This window comes from Motacilla alba, chromosome 2 (genome assembly GCF_015832195.1).
Source record: "Motacilla alba alba isolate MOTALB_02 chromosome 2, Motacilla_alba_V1.0_pri, whole genome shotgun sequence".
NCBI lineage: Eukaryota > Metazoa > Chordata > Aves > Passeriformes > Motacillidae > Motacilla > Motacilla alba.
This window is the reverse complement of record NC_052017.1, coordinates 30,536,308-30,553,858: the sequence shown is the minus strand read 5'-3', so window position 1 is coordinate 30,553,858 and position 17,551 is coordinate 30,536,308. Positions and strand designations below refer to the sequence as shown.

At 38.2% G+C, this 17,551-nt stretch overlaps 1 protein-coding gene across 1 annotated transcript in view; it reads left to right on the top strand.

The window, feature by feature from the left end:
• Positions 1–2,462: 2,462 nt before the first annotated feature.
• The window catches only part of MACC1 (MET transcriptional regulator MACC1), a 35,879-nt gene continuing 20,790 nt past the window's right edge, over positions 2,463–17,551 (top strand). Inside the window, exon 1 of the mRNA XM_038129649.1 lies at positions 2,463–2,611. Coding sequence (XP_037985577.1) covers positions 2,609–2,611 — 3 coding nt within the window. The 5' untranslated portion in view covers positions 2,463–2,608. The remainder of the gene's footprint in view (positions 2,612–17,551) is intronic.

Genomic DNA, 17,551 nt, shown 5'->3' with positions numbered 1-17,551 from the left:
TAGATGCCTTCAAGGTAAACTTTATTATGCAAGAAGATATAAGTGGCAGACTTTAATAAATATGTGGGAGCTAATAGATGGTCACCCTTGCAGGCAAAACCCAGATAGACTCGGTTATTAATACTTGGGCCCTTTTGTAGTTAGGAGTTTTCCAGTGCCTAAAGGGATGCTACAAGAAAGCTGAAGAGGGACTTTTTAAAGAAGCACGTAGGGATAGGATAAGAGAGAAAGGCTTTAGAATGAAAGAGAGTAAGTGTAGATTAGATATTAGGAAGAAATTCCACACTGAGAGGGTGGTGAGGCACTGGAACAAGTTACCCAGAGAAGCTATGGATGCCCTATCCCTGGAAGTGTTCAAGGACAGGTTGGATGGGACTTTGAGCAACCTGATCTAGTGCAAGTTGTCCAGCCCAAATAATCTTATTATTCTATAGCTTTATGAGACCCAGAGATCAACTCAAATCTTATAGATGTTTTATGTGAGTCACCAGGGTCCCAACTGCAGCTTTATGGGTTCTAAACTCATTTTCTACCTGAGAAACAGCTGGGAGGGATACTATTTTAATTGAATTTTGATTAATCACTACAAAAAAGAGTATTAAAAATCATCAGCCTAAACTTAAAGTCTTTCTGTTTAAGGTAAAATACTACTAATATTTTTTTAAAATATTCTTTATTCAGAAGAATGGATTGATAAAAACATCTGGCTCTGAAAAATGCTTCTACTTTTAACCAACATTTCTTTTCTGAGGTAGTGTTCCATTCAGAGAAATGAAGCCTAGGAAAGGTACCTTACCTAAATAGAAATTTTAAAGAGTAGTCTGACATAGCAGAAAAGGGATTGAAATTTAGAGTTTAGGTCACCAAAATCTTAATTTATTATTAGATTATATTAGTATGACAGTGAGTTTCAATTGGTTTGTGTTGTCATTGTCATTAGTATTAAACACACATGAAAGACATTATCTACCTCAAGAAACCCCAGAAAATGAAACATATAACACAAATTAAATGCTTGCTTTCTTAATAGCTCTGGGCAAGCCACTAAATGTCACTGGAAATTTTTCCCTTCTCTTCCTGGTGTCTGACAGAGCTTATCTGTCCTACATTTTCTATTTCCAGATCTTAATTTTCCCAACTACGTCTTTAAAGAAGCAGTGGTACTAGAAATCACCCAATTTTTCTGTAACTGGCAGTTTTAGCACGGAGTGAATAACTATGCTATATTACTCTAACATCCTGCTTCTGACAGGAGGATAAAGCTCTCTCAAAAATCTATCTTGTTGCTTAAATCATTTGGAGATGGGGCATCTCTTTCTTCATCTTTGTCACATATGGTGAGGTGGGAAAGGCTATTTGCTGGATTGGGTGGGAGAGAAAGTGTGCATTTCTCTGAATGGTGTTGTAATGGATTGAACATTTAGTTGAAATAGTTGGCCATTTCACCTTCATTTTTTTCAGGATGAAACTGTTTGCTGAGTTTCACCCCACTTTGTTGTCAGATCAAACATAACCATTTATTTTGGCAGGTTACTTATTTGTTGGAAATTTCCCACCAATTAACACTATTCATAAACATCCAGGATTCTTCCTTTCTCCATTTTTTTAATCCTGTCTGACTTATACTTCAACTTTTTGAACGCAGTTTTAGGAAACCTGTGAAACCTCTCTCCATGAAATGGGGGTTTCTGCTGTGAGTACTTAGAGTCATAAACCCACAGGTAGCAAATAAAAACAGGATAGGCAAATCATCCCTTCTCCAAGTCCCTGTGACCTTCTTGGCACGTTTTTCTTATCTGTCTGTTCCTGTAACCTTTGTCCTTCTAAACTTTATTCTATGAAATTCTTAAGTCACTGAAAAAAACACCTGCAATACAACATATGGGAAAATTTACTATTTCCTAAAGGACAGGGAGCTAAAAAAGAATGTTTTCCTCCTCACCCTGCCAAATATTTCTGAATTCCCTCTTCTGTAGATATGTTATGTTAGGCCACTGCCACCCCTCCTTCCCTTGCTTCCTTATATCCAGTTGTCTGATTCTCTCACATACACGGAGATGCCTAAACCGGTCATACAGGTTCAAGCAATTTCAGTCACAGTATTCACTGCCAGTAAATCTAATTATTTCTAACTTGACCTTAATCAGAAGGCCACTCTTTGAACCCCTCCCAGCAATTCAGTATATCTGCAGCATGGCATGTGAAAGTAGAAAATCCTCAGTCTGTTCCTGTGGCATACAAGGAGCACATGCTTCCCCCTTCTCCTCTGCTTATCTCTCTCCCCCCTTTGGTGAAACTTCCACACCACCTCCCCTGGTTTCAGGTGTAATCATAAACCAGCTCAAGGCAATTATGGGTAATGTAGTCCCATGGTTCACGCCTGTCTGTTTGAACCAGCAGTGCCAGGTTCCTGCTAGACTGCACATTCCAGCAGGCATTGCTCAGCACTCCGAAGAGGGAGGCTCGCCAGGTGTGCTCCAGCACCACCTGAACCCTGTGCACGCCTGAGTGTTTCAAAGCCAGAGCAAGAATAAGTGCTCCTCCAACAGTACTGATGTCTTGAACAAAACCATAATTTGGATCTAGGGAAAAGCTCTTAGTATCCATAATGGTGAGTTTGCTTTTTTTTTCTTTCAAGTATCTTTTGCTGGTTATATTTAAAATACATTGGAGGATCTGAAATATCAGAGTAGTTTTTTGCCTAGCTCTGTTGCATCAGTCCAATACTATCTTCTGGCCATTGCTAGTTCCAGCTGTTACTGGAAAAGGTGCAAAACTTACAGATATTTTGAATTGCATGATATCGAACCCCAGGGTGATTTGGGATGTGTGGAGAAAGGCACTTGCTAAGTGCTGCTGATGGCCTTTGCTGAGAACATAAGTAGTGGTGACCCTCCTAAAATTTTTAATTAGTTTTAAGCTCACCTTCTCTATCTTTTTACTTCTGTGAAATGATCTGCTGTAGATCGGGGGGTGTGTGTGCCATGCACCTCTGTGGGCTTTGGTTTTTTTTGCTGGTTGATTGGTTGCTTTGGTTTTATTGAAGCACTATAAGAACTAAAACAGTCCATATATGCAGCTGTTGGATTGGCCTCTGGCTTTTGAGTTGGAGATCAGAATGGTGAACACCCCCTAACAATCCTCCCTGCAAACAAGGCAGCTATTAGAAGTCTGAGAAAGAGTGTTTAAAGAGCACATATACTTCTGGACACTAAAATTTTCATTCTCTATTAAAAGACTCCTTGAAAGGTAATACCTCGAGCCTAAATGGAGGCAAGACCTATCATGCTGACATACCTTGAACCAACTCCCTTTATGGCTGAAAAATAACAAGCAGAGCTGGCCGGCGTGTTCAAAAATAGAAAGACTTAAGTGAAAGACAAAAAAAAAGAAACAGTTCTTGTTCTTTTCCTACCTGTTATTACCGCTCAGCTAATACCTCTTATTTTTCATACAGAGGTATTTTTTTTAAGAAGATCAAAATTTTAACAGCTTGGGAATAGTTTTTGACTAGCATTATTATGAAAGGGAAATAAGTGTCCTCCTGAGTAACTGATATAGGAGAACTGATAGGGAGAGGAGAAGTGAAGGAATTATTGCTACTGGGTAGATCTTGGGAGGTGCAAACTGCCACACAGGCAGCACTTTCCCTGGCCCAAAATCATGTATTTGACAGTAGATAATATAAATATACTCTGAAAACAGTTGCAGAGTGTCTGTGTTGGGTGGGACGTACACAACGGGATTAACAGCACAAGTTCAAGCTGGTTATTGATGTGTTAGAATCCAGAGTTTGGTGTTTGCCTTGGGTACATTAACAGCAAGAAATACCTACATTTGTATTCACTACTACAACAATATCCTGTGGGAGCGTGTTCAACAGGCTAATTACACAGAGTCATGGAATCAAAGAATTGTTTAGGTTGGAAAAGACCCCTAAGAACATAAAGTCCAACCATTACACCAGCACTGCCATGTCTGCCACAAAACATGTCCCTGAGAGCCACACCTATACATCTTTTAAATACCTCCAGGGATGGTGACTCCACCACTTCTCTAAACAGCCTGTTCCAAGGCTTGACAACCCTTTTGGTGAAGAATTTTTTCATAATATCCAATCTAAATCTTACCTGGCACAACTTGAGGCCATTTCCTTTTGCCTTATTTCTTGCTAGCTGGGAAAAAAGACTGACCCTCACCTCAGTACAGCCTCCTTTTCAGGTAGTTGTAGAGAGTAAGAAGATCCCCTTTGAGCCTCCTTTTTTCCAGCCTAAACAACCCCAGCTCCATCAGCTGTTCCCCGACATACCCATGTTATATACCCTTTCATCAGCTTTTTTTGCCCTACTTTGGACTTGCCACAATATGTTGTAATAGAATGTTTTTTTAGCATTTAAATATTTGGTGTAAGTTTTTGTGCTGTCTTGCTTCCTTGTCTTTCTCCTGTTATTATAAGAATGGCTAATTGGGTTCAGTTGCACACTTCTTTGTTATTTATTGTTTTTGTAAATCTTTATCATAGTGATTTTCCCCTTTGGCCCAGGAATAGTTGTGTTTTGTGGACTATCTGTGAGTGATTTCTGTGAATGATATCCAAGGGAAAAAAAAAACCTTTGATGCTCATTATCTCTGAATTTGGATGCCATTCCTCTCTATTTTTCAAAATAGATAAATTCAAGATCCTTGAGAAACTACATGTGTTCATGCTACTGTAAACTTTGGCACAAGTCCCTGCAGGGAAGTCCACCCTTGAAATATGGATACAAAATATGTGGAACAAACACCAAAAACTGACACAGTGCAGAAATATAAATCACACTGCTGTAAAAGTCAAAAAAACTGGCTTTTTTTGGACAGAACAGCCAATTAGTCAGCCTAATCTGATGATCTCTTGAGGATGTCCTCCTGTCTGAAAAGCTGAGCTCTGAAGTAGGGGCAGCTGTAGTTCATCATATTTCTACACCACAAACGTGGTGCATACTTGTAACAAAGTTTGTGAAACAATATGCATAGTTCTGTCTGGAAGTATAGGCTCTTCTATCACTTCTACTGCATAGAATTGTAATTTACCTCCAATCCCACAGTGGACAATAAAACATGATTTGGAAAGAAAAAAAAAGCTACTTGAATATAATTTCTTTCCTGATGTCTCATATTCTGCTACTATCCCCAAATCTTTAGTCAAATTTAGCCTTAGATCTTTTTAACTTCTGTGGAAGCTTTCTCTTCTCATATCATGCCCTCTTTCTGAAATTATTTTTGGTTCATCTTCTTCAAGTCTGCAGTTTCAGGAGAAAATAGGTAGGTTTTTTTCAGAAACTGAATTCCAGAGTAAAGGGATACCATATACTAATGGTATATGGTAATAACATTCTAATATTCAATTAGCCCTGCAGTATTTTACCATCTTTTCATCTGCCTCTCAGTACAGATGAGTATTCCATTTGCATTTCTGCATATCCTTTTTAAACTGCTGAAGGTCATGCTTAAGCTTTTCTGAAGAAATTTAAACTAGATTAGAAATCAATGTTTATGAGTAATTTCAAATTGTTCCTTTGAGACCACCTTTTCTTATCTACAACAAACCTAATCTCACACTGTCTGATTTGTTAGGCTTTCCCATACTTCTTCATAGTCTAGTGTTAATAATCTCACTAATTTTGGTTTGTGAGCAAACACAGTCAAAGCACTCTCCACTGACTTTCCCTTTCCACCCTCCAGAATTTCCTCAAAGAGTCTTTTGTGTACTTCAATATGTGGGGTCACATCCCTACCAAGGAGCAGTGGTGAAGCTGAATCAGGGCTTTGAAACACTGAAAGCATCAGAAAACTGAAACAATTGTGTAGCTTGTGGTGAAGGAGGTTTTGGGCTCTGGTTTGGTGTCCTTTTGGTGATGAGCAAAAGTTTTTGGGTTTGGAGGTACATGAAATTTTATGGAAGGCATGTACTGATTATTTACTGTAAGAGTAGGAGTCCTTTTCTTGTGCAGCTGAACTTCACCTTGTAAGCCATCCTGATCAAGGAGAAGATGGCTGACTATTTAGTTGAAAACAATATTATGTGCCGCCTCTCCCTTGCTGTGTGAGTGACTCTGCAGGCTGAAATGCTCTGAAATCCCACAGCCCAGAAGAGGCTTTATGTCTGGGATATGTACTTACAAAAGACTTTAGATGACAATTATTTGAGTCCAAAATGTAAAGAGTAGACTATGTTGAGATTTTCTTCCGCTCTCTCAATGGGGAAAGGACCTTTTAGAATTATTAGAGAAAGTCTGCCTTCACTGGAGACTTACAAATCTTTGTGTTCTTCTTTGCTGCTCACCTGTGAGATGGAAAGCTGCCACTTCACTTTGCGTAACTCCTTGAACTCCATTTAAGCTCAGTAATGGCTGCATGATGCAGAATGGGCTAGTCCCCTTTCTTATGCCCAGCCATTGCTTCCTGCAGGCCAGCACAGGAGGACAGTGAGTCATTGTGCCTGGACCAGCTCTGGGTGAGACCAGATAAGCACCAGTGTTGATGCAAAGGAGATGTAGGACTGCTGTTTTCTGGTGCAGCCAGACAGCCAGCCACCAGTCAGATGGCACCCCCAAGACCAGGCTTAGCCTCAAGCACAATGCCACATGATCTCATTTAGTTTCTAACACTTTGAAGACTTGGGAGACTTGACCCTTCTTCAATTCCAGGCTTGCTCTGAACTAATTCTTTAATCTCTCTCTCTCTCTCTCTCTCTCTCTCTCTCTCTCTCTCTCTCTCCATGGAGGCATATGATACTTCCCTGCATTAAATGGGGAGTTCACAAGTATTTAAATTGATTAAAATTATTCTAAATCATATTGGTTTATACTTTAATCTGCACTGACCCCTAGTTAGATGTAATGATATTATTTCAGGTTTCATCTTTACCTACTAATAACTGCCAACAGCCTTGCTCGTCCATTGTGCTAGTCATCCTGTGATCATGCCAAAGGAAGCAGCTCCTTTCTCCTGGCTGAATAAGCTGTATCACAAAACATTCGTGTAACAACTTGACAAGGAGTTGTTCAAGCTCTCACCTGAGCCTACATCTTTAAAAAATGCCTAAAGTTTCACAAGTCAATGCAAAGCTTGTCACCCATCTGTAGCAAATCCTAAAGCCTCATTTCTGTCCTACTATCCTAATGGGACCAAAGTTTGGATATGCATTTACATTGAGAATAAACTGTTTTTCTACATGCACTAAGCTGTGTAATTAAAAAGAAATGACATTGTCTGAAATAACTTGGGGGAGGGACAACTGACAGAACTTTGAAGTGGTTTGTTTATATTCATACATGATCTCACACAAGACCTTTGAGCCCTGGAGAAAAGGCTGTGATGTGATGATAACCTTCTTGGGTTCATTCTGATCCACTAGCTTTAGCAGGATCTCTGTCAAGGTGGGAGGGGTGGTGCACAGCAGAGAGACAAGAAATATCAATTTATTCATAGCACTGCCCTAATTCCTGTAACACTAATTGTTACCTGTTGCTCTGTGTGAAATTATAGTGTCTCAAGCATGGGTAATGACAGATTGTTCTGCTCAGGGACTCCTTTTCTTTTTTTCTTTTATTTTCTTTTTTTCTCTTTTCTTTTATTTTCTTTTATTTTCTTTTATTTTCTTTTTTTCTCTTTTCTTTTCTTTTCTTTTCTTTTCTTTTCTTTTCTTTTCTTTTCTTTTCTTTTCTTTTCTTTTCTTTTCTTTTCTTCTTTTCTTTTCTCTTTCTTTTTTTTTCTCTTCTCTTCTCTTCTCTTCTCTTCTCTTCTCTTCTCTTCTCTTCTCTTCTCTTCTCTTCTCTTCTCTTCTCGCTTGCATTGAGCAGTGGACATTAATATGGCAGAGCAGAAAAGTGTTAGTAATCAGGAAAATGTGTAGGAGAGGCCTTTGCACCTTGGAATTCCCTGGTGTATTTTAACCAGTAATGATTTTATTGTAGCCACAAAACATACAGCAAAAGGTATTGTGTGCGCCACTCACGTGCTCCCCAGATAAGTAAGAACTTCCCTTGGCTTTTCCTCACCTCATGCAATAAATGGTAGCAGAAACAGAGGGACACTATTTTGAAAGTCTGAACTTGATGGAAGTGTCATTTTCCACCACTGCAAATATTTTTCAATAATAAATAGTATCAGACTTCTGAGTTTGGCTACTATTAAATTGTTTTACCAGATAAATGAAGACATGAGAGAGAGAAACACTGTAAGGTGTGTGTGTCTATATTTATACTTTTCTGTTCCATGTTATACATAGCTACTGTTTACTTGTATCTGATTTCTGCTCACAGCTGGAAAGGGAAGACAAACAGAGCAGTGTCAAAGGCTGCCAGGAGGTGTTATGAATACCTGCCTTGCTCCAGTTAATTGCCTTTTCAGGGTGTAGGCACTCAAGAGAAGGACTCTTGTGATATTTATGCAATTATTTCCATCCCTTTGGTCTTAGTGACAGTTCTCTTCCCATGGCACTTTCAAGTCCTGTTCCCATTCACTGATTTTCTGAGTGGTCTAGGACAAGCTGTTTGGAGATAGATTTTTAAGGAGTTAGCACTTGTTTACACGATTCTTACAGTAGGGCTGGAAGACACTGGAATATGGTTATCAGTTTCTTTGTAGTTTAGTCTTCCCATCTTGGTTTGGAGTTTGGACTACTTAACCTTCAAAAGTTACCTTCAAAGGTAACCTTCCAACCCAAACTATTCTATGATTTTATGATATGTAACTTGTTTATCTCAATTTCCCCTATCCCATTCCTTATCTTGTGTATTAAACAGTCAGTTTATTGGTATGAGGCTCTGTTTTTATGTATTTGTACAAAGCTTAGCAGAGGGATGTTATTACAGTTAGTTCTACCAGAATGCCAATGAAAAAGTAAAAGAAAACCCTGATTTTAGCCCCAACACAATATAAATGAAAGCTCTGAGGCTCAGAATTGAGGTGTTTTTTTTTTTTTTAACATTTTCAGTTCAATAAAAAATTGTGTTTTACAATCACACAATTTGTCCACAATAACAGCTAGGTTAAATTCTACGGCCTTGATTCTTCATAAGAAGAGGGAAGATGATTGTTTTGTTGTTTTTTTTTCTTTTAAATCTATGAATAAATCAAATTTAGTGATCTGAAATTATCATAACCATAGGATTTTCCAGATTTCTATGCCTGTGGTGCCAAAAGCTGTGTCTTGTCACAGATAGGTCTATAAGGCTGAAAAACCTAAATGCTTCCTAGGAGGCTGAGAAACCTAAATGTTTCCTAGGTGACAAGTGATGTCTCTCCTAACATGGAGAAAGTGCAGCAAAAGCTCACTCTCTGTTTCCCTGTAGGCAGGAGGTTGACTTATGGATTATGAGTTAAGCCTCAGTTTTTTTAAAATGCTGATCTCTAAAGAACTCTAAAATGAAGCTACTTGTGTGGATGCTAGTGATTCAGCATACTGAATGATGATGATAGAGAGTGACTTACCATTTTAAAATATTGCTAAAATCATCAATTTGAGATGAATTTGCACTGTATAATAAAATGATCTGAACCAGTTCTCACAGCAGAGCAAACTGTTACATTTATCAAGACTGTTGGGGCTTAACATAATTTCTTCTTGTGTGGAGTAAAATCTCCTGGAGTTCTAAAGATTAGAACTTGCACTCTCTTAGACAAATATCTTCTTATGTTCTCATTGATGACCTCCTGTGTGATACTTTTCACTTCTAGTGGAGGTGAGATAGTTGTACAATAGCTAACAGAAAAACACTACATTGTAGGTGGTGTTTAGATCATAATGATTCAAGTTTTAAGCAAACTTGTACATATTTCTATTATTTACAGATGAAGGAACCCATACAAATACAACCCTGAGTCGTGATCGGTCAGGAGCTGACCTAAACTAACTTCACGCTGGCCAACATTTGGACCATGCACCTCCAAGAATATTTGCCAAATTAAAGTTTAGATGAAGTTTTGGAAGCATAATATATTTAATTTGAGTATCGATTGACATACTTCATGCTTTTCTTTCCCGTTCTGTGTTAGACAGCACTTTGTTGAAGAATCTTGTGCTCTGCAAATATCAGCTTGTCATCATCAGTGACCTGAAATACAGATGAATAATTGCCATAAAAGGGAGGCTGAAAAACACGTTCAATAAATTGCACAATCAGGATTACATGTGTCTGTAGGATAGAGATAAAACAAATAACAGGAGTCTCCTGTCTCATTACAGCTAAGGAAAAATGCCTTAAGCAAAGTTACTTGGTGTCATGCATCAAAGTGCACATCAAGGTTTGTGCTTGACTTGCTATTTGTAAGCTAAATGTTAAAAGGATGTTTATGATATTTAGGACATCATGACACTTGTATACTTTAATCAAGGAACCACTGGCAGTGATGGCAAGGATATATGTGCGAAGGTAGGAGGGAGATGATTGACCTAAACAGACTCCCAACTGCACTATAAATGTATTGTGTGTGCTGCTCTCTATAGAAAAAAAAAATAAAATCAAACACAAATAACAAATTTAGTTAGGAAAAACTGAACAGTGGAATTTTGCCTATAAGGTTCTGCAGTATTTCACATAACAAAACACACATTTTTCAACTTATGATCTTGAGGTGTAGGAGCTAGTTAAAGGTGTAAAACTCAAAACTTGATGCCAAGGAGGTGAAATGGGTAAGGGAATGCTTTGATCATCAAAGTCAGTGACCTTATGGAAGGGCTGTGAATTCTTCCTCCCACGTTGTGGTACAAATGGAGCAAGGGCAGTAAACTTATGAAGGTGAGACCAGAAAAAGTTTTTCTTTAGGGCCAGCATTTGGAAGGTGTTCCTGAATAGGCTGAATTCTCTGAACTAACACATGGCAGGTGCCTTCAGGTTCCTAGGAAACTAGGCAAATCAAAGCACCAGAAAGCTACTGTAAGTGAGGTCTGGATTTTAGTTTATTTGACTTGTAACCTTGTATCTAGTCCATTTATGTCTAAAGCAAAGGCTGCTCTGCTGTTACTGATCAGACTGAAACAGGCCAGCTAGAAAAACTCTAGCTTCCAATAAACATAGATCCCAAAAGAAACAGCCTGTGTTGGTAGCTGTAGTGGTATTTGAGGGCTGTTTAGTGGTATTTGAGATGGGTGGGCTGTTTAGTGGTATTTGAGATGGGTGCCTGTTTCTTTCAACTTGCTGTAGCCAATGTATGGGACACTGTTGGTAGTTTCCTCCAGCAGGGAGAGATTATTCTCCCTCCCTGCAAGGCAGACTGTCAGAAAAAAACAGCTCTAGACATCACATGAAAATTTCCAAGTAGTGTTTGTGAAATTAATGTGGTTTTGCAGGATGTTTAAATATCCTAGTGGTTCCAAATTAGTTTTCTGTAATTTCTGTAGTCTGACAATAGCCTATAGAGCAGCTTCACTTTGTATACCAGATGTTTATTCTTTCTCGTGAATGGAGCATCACATGGCTAGAGGTGGGTTTAGATGATAAATGCCACCCACGGTTGTTTTATTTTGTTTTGTTTTGTTTTGTTTTGATTTGATTTTTTTTTCTAGGAAGCCAGTGAAATCATGGAGCTTCAGCTTTTTTCAAAGACTTAATAGTAGAAAATATTGAACTTGCTTAGTCTATAAAATTGAAAGGCAAGCATGCTCAGTGTCTGTGAGTGGTGAAGCAAAACAAAGGATTGAAGCTAGGACTGTCACAAGGTTTAGGAATTGCCAGTTCTTTTACCACTTTTCTTGGTGAAAATTAATTTTCTGCTTGGAAAAGTTCTTGGAAAAAGGCAAAAATGGTTGGAGTTGTGGATTTGTTTTTGGTTAGGGTTTGGGGTTTTTGGTTTGCTTTTTGTTTTGTTTGTTTGTATTTTTGTTGTTTTGTTTTGTTTGTTTTTTGTTTATTAGAAGAGGGAAAGGAGACTGGGGAAGACCAAGGGAAAAGGTGGACATAACATACTGTATAAATGCTGTGATTCTATCTAAGAGTTACTGATCTACAGCCTTTCACTTCTGCTGGAAAGGCAATAACTTCAACTGTGGTGAAAAATGGTAAAGTTTCCTGAGACAGAAAAATTGAAATAAAAGTCTGGGCAGATATTTTGAACTGATGGAGTATAAGCAGCTGCATTTGTGAATCATTGACCTGGAGATTTTCTGCAGGGGTGTCTGAGAAACTCTCTTTAGAAATTTAATAAGTTTGCTTTCAGTCCAACTTTCTAAGCAATTTGTGACTACATCACTTCAGCCATTGCTTTTATTTCAGGATGCCAGCCGGATTTTTTAGGACAAATACAACTTTTTCTGCAACTAAACTGACTATTTTTTTGTATGTAAAAGGAGGAAATTTATGATAATTTATGGGTTGGTTTGTTTGTTTTTTTTTTTACTTTGACAGGTGACTGGAGTGGAGAGTCTTTTTTATTATAGAACTTGAGCCACTGACATCCTCATTTTCTGTCCTGTGCTCATTCCCTCAAAATTTCTAACACAGTGTCATAGCCACAGAACCTGTGTGGAGATAGGGAAGGAAATAAGAAAGAAGGAAGCAACAATTTTATGCCGTCTTTCTCTTTGCACCACTGCCATATTAAATGCAGAGTAGAAATAAGGTTATTATTAACGTTAAGCTTTCTTCATGGCAAATAGTACGGAAAAATGTTCTAGAGCTGTGTGGGATAGATTTCTTGCATCATTAGGTAACCATCAGTGTATAGTGCCAGGTCAGACTGTTCCTGAGCCATTGCAACTCTCTCAGCTGCTTCATCAAATTTTGCCCTCAGTGATGTTGGCTCAGAAGGAAGAGCAGGAACCAGTGGGAAGGTAGGGTGCCTGTCTGCTGATGGACAGGGATGTCAGGAAAAGCAAGTTGGAGCTCTGCTGTTGCTTTTGGGGGGAATAGAGACAATGTGAGACAAAAGTCAGCACAGGAATGCCTGGGCTAACGTGGTATCCAATTTGTTGTACAAACATTTCACTTAATAATTTTGGATGTCAGCCAGCTGTCTGGTGAGAGCCTCAGGAATGACTTCTGTGTCTAAGTTGTTAGGGGAGAATACACAGCGTTAAGATGCTTCCAGTGGGTAATACTATCAATTGCAATATAATAGTGGGGTTTTCCTGGATGGGAAAACTGGCTTTCTACTGAGGTACTGCATCTAGGCTAATGGTGTGCATCACCAGAAGGAGAACTGCTGCTGAAAACACAGTTGGATGCTGTGGTGCAGTGAAGAGAATGAAGATGGTTAAAGAACATAGGGATGGGAGGAAGAAGAGACTCAGAACAATTATCTCTTACACATCTTGCTTTCACTTCTGTAAAGAGAAATTTGTTGAAGGGTGACCATAATGGCTACATAAAAGTGGACGAGATTGAACATGTTATGCACCTTATTTTACCAAACATTAACAATTACAAGTATAGATGCCCTCCTCTAAACAGGTAGGAATAGACAGTTCAATGAATGAGCCTGTAAAGCAGCTAGATTTAAAAACTAAATTTGGACACATAAGGGCATGTAATTTTTTGGAAACTTGTTGCCTCAAATCTTGCCGAACTTGATTGCTCCTTCAGAAGAAGATCCCCAGTGACAATGAACACTGTATTTAATGTTTGGTTTTTCTGGTTTTGTGGTGTTTTGGTTTTGGTTTTTTTTTTCATTTTTGTTTTTTTTTTTTTTTTTTTTTTTTTTTTTTTTGTTTGTTTGTTTTTTTTTTTTTTGGTTTTTTTTTTTTTTTTAATAGAATCACTGTCATTTTGGTTCTAAAACTACCAGCACTACTGGAAGCACCAGCTCCTCATTTTCTTAGGACTTCTTCCCTTTTCCCCTGAAATGTGCAGGCTTCTCTAATTAGAGATGGATCATTAAGTGGGACCTGATATTGCATGGCAGTTTATCTTTGTCTGACTTAACTTTTGTTGCTAGATCTTTATCATTTTAGAGTCAATCTGGCAGTTACATTATTCCAGTGAAAGTATTCAGTTAAAAGAATATTAAAGGGTAGTAGTGAGAGTACAGTTCAGAGGTTCAAATGTCCTTCATTAGCAAAGAATGACTATCTATCCATTTAAACATGTATCTTATTTAATAGAAATAATTGAGCCTCTTCTTGTCAAGAGCATGTGTGATTGTTATGTAAAGGGAGAGTCTGAAGTATAATGAGAGGTGCTGTTTTTGGCTTTTAGAGAACAAAATGCATTTTTATGAACTCCCCTCCCTTCTTCCCTTCAAAATTACATTGTCAAAAATAACTTTAAAATATTGGCAGGTGTAACTTAATGGGCAGCTCAGACTATTAATAACACAGGCACAAATGGTTTAAATGTAATGATGTCTCACTTCTGGAGAAAAGATCCAACCAAACCTGGGGAACTGTAATTGTCATAAAAAGCAACAAAGGAAAAGTTCACTTTCTGCAGTTTATCTTGGAAGTTGTCTCTGTGATTAAGACTCGCTCTCTGATGCTCTTTTTGCCATGTTCCTAAAGTGTCAAGGATTATTAAACAAGATCTTCTGTCAAAACAGATCAATACACAAAAAAAAGGTAACAGTCTTTCCTTGTGAATGTTACTGTGATCTATCAAACATAATATTAGTGCTGATACATGTTCCCTGCATGTGTTATGTGGTCAGTCAAGTAGAGCAAAATGTAGTTTGTGGATGCATTGAAGAATGATTATGCTCACAGTTATTAACTCTCTGAACTAAACTCTGATTTTAACCAGAGGAATCCATGTCAAATGGATTTACATTCTTCTACTATATTTAATATAATTATTTTTCCCAAACAGGTAGTTGCCTATTTTATAATTTTTTCCATATTGAGCTGGTCACATGTCACACATTTTCTATTGTTTCTGCCATCTCAGTATTTATCTTCCTTTATATTTCCCAAGAGAAATGGAACAACCGATTGACATGTATCACCCCTCTTCACCATGCCATTCTTGCCCTACACAACTGGGGTAGCTTTTTTTGCTAGTTTATACATTTTGAAAGCTTGCCTGAGATAGTTTAAACCTCCCAAAGACAATTTTCCATGCGTGTTATTCTGTTAATTCATTCTTTGGTTGGTATGTGTGTTGAGCGTTTTCTGTCCTCACTCCAAGTTAACCAACATCAAACCAAAATGGTTCCATCTGAAAAGGTCCACCTGACAGTACAGACCGACATGTGTTTCCTTTGTGTTGAGGCAGAATTCTGTCATGCTCATGGAAAGAAGATTTTCTAGTACCTCATCTCATCAAAAGCACAGCACATTATAGTGTCCCTCTGTATCCTTCTCTGGGCACTCACCTCAATTTGCTGAAACTAGGACACCAGAAGCCTAAAGGCACCTTTTATATGCCTGGATATCAGGTTCAATTTCCTGCAAGGCTCTTATTGTGTATTTTGCTCATGCATCTTTAATCTAAACCTGTCCAAAATAAAGTGTCACTATCCAGGCAGCACACTGACAGGCAATTTAGTTCCACTGTTGGATATTCAAGACTGGATCCTGACATAGTGTCAGCGACGTCACTTTGTCATGTTATTCCTAGACTGAAATAGCAGAAAAACCATCCTACATGTTTGCAACATATCCAGATGACTTGGGTGCTCAAAGTCTGCTGTTAATATTAATTACAATAATTAGTCTGTAATTAATATTAATTACAATAATAATTTCAAGAGCTTTAAGAGCTATGAGCGACTAAAACACTGGTCTTTCTCTGTGGGCGGTTTCCTTGATATATTCTGCTTTACCCTGATGCTGTGAAGAGAGCACAGATTTTGCAGGATTTTTTTATCACATCACTGGGCCAGATGAGATGTTTAAATGTTGAAAGTCAAGAGGGATTTCTTCCCTGCCTGTGCTCAGCCCTGAAATTTAAAAGTAATTATTTCTATGAAACATGTAACTCAGAAGTGCCTGATGGCCAATTTCTAAGGAATAACTGAAGAACTACTTCACTACTTGACCTGGGTTTGATTGTCTGGAAAGTGGATCCTTTGCTTGCTTTCTGGCTGGATAGTACATGTGCTGTTTTCTATATATAACTGGAAAAGCTGGAAGAGTGTTGCCAGAATCAAGTCTTTCAGACAGAGGAAGGATGTTTTTTTTTCTTTTTGGTCATGCCCCAGTGACTCTGAGGCACACAAAGGATTTCATCTTGTGCTACCACTATTTCTGTCCCCCACCACTGCTTCCTGCCCTCCAAGACCTCAAAGCTCATATCTATCCTGCTCAAAGCTGACTTGTGGCATTAACATACTCAGACATGAGCCTTTCCCAGAGCAGTACATAATAATTACTATGCTGGGTTGGGAGCGTGCTCTAAGCCAAGCTTGTGGGCAGATGTCTCCACTTTCCACTGACAGGCAAGCTGCTCAGTTAAAGACCCAGTGTGATTCCTGCAAACAGCCTGGGTGTGAGAAAAAGTCTAGCTTAGTGGAAAGAGAAGAAGAAATCAGGGTAATGAAGTACAGAGTACTTTGGAGGTATCATGTACTTAAAAGCCTGTGATCACAGCTATAGTTCACAGGGATATAAATAGCTAACAGAGATTTTGAGAATCCTTGTAGCTCCCACTTCTCTAGGTTGATTAAAATTTTTGATAGCTGAGGTTTCTGTGTCATCCTAGCAAACATTAAAAGTACTCAAGGAAAAGCAGCAGGGCTCTGGTTCACAGGCAGAATGTGGCAGATACAGGCTTTGCCTTGCTCTGCAATGTTTAATGCATTAATTATATGACAGTGAAACTTGTGGCTCCTAGAAATGGAAATTTTATTTTGTAATGAAACTTCTAAATTAAAGGTGTTCCTTACAGAGTACTTTCAATATCCACTTTGAAGGAATAGCTGTTGGCTTCAGTCAGTAGTACAACATTACAATACTTGTTGTATTGTAATCTCTGTGAACCAAAAGTTCTTTCACAGAACTTCCAAAAGTGAAGAAACTCACTGTGCTTCCAAAGCATATACAAGCATACACACTAATTCCGTGTGATATTTAACTATTGTTTTTATAGGTGTGAGGACATCCATGGAAGAATTAGTCTAATAAACTTGCAACGTTTTCTCTGTTCATGAAAAAGAAAAAAATATTGCAGTTTCATAGTGCAAAGCTGGATCCTTTAAGTAATTTGTTAGTGATATCTTTATTTTCCATTTCCTGTTCTTGAAGAAGTTATTAAGTAAAGTAAGTAGAAGGCAACAAGTTTCTTTTTTCCTGAGGCTTAAGTGAAACAGTGGAGTATTTCAGAGTGGTAGCTAAAATCTAAAATATAATATCAAAACTTAACTACACATTCCTGAGGCTTTTGGAAAGCAATATTCCCAAATGTGAGGTTTATAACTGAAAATAAACATTCTACCACTTATGCTTATAACAAGCAGTTTTGGAAGTGTAGATGTGTGGAAGGGAAGGAAGGATATTGGCCTTGTGGAGGGAGTAGAGTATAGCTATTTTTGTTTGCATAGTGTTCCCCAAACAGGCTGAAAAGCAGTCGGTTCTGGGTTGTGCAGACCTGAGCAGAGCCTATAAAAACCCACCTGCAAAATAATGGAAATGTATGGAGAG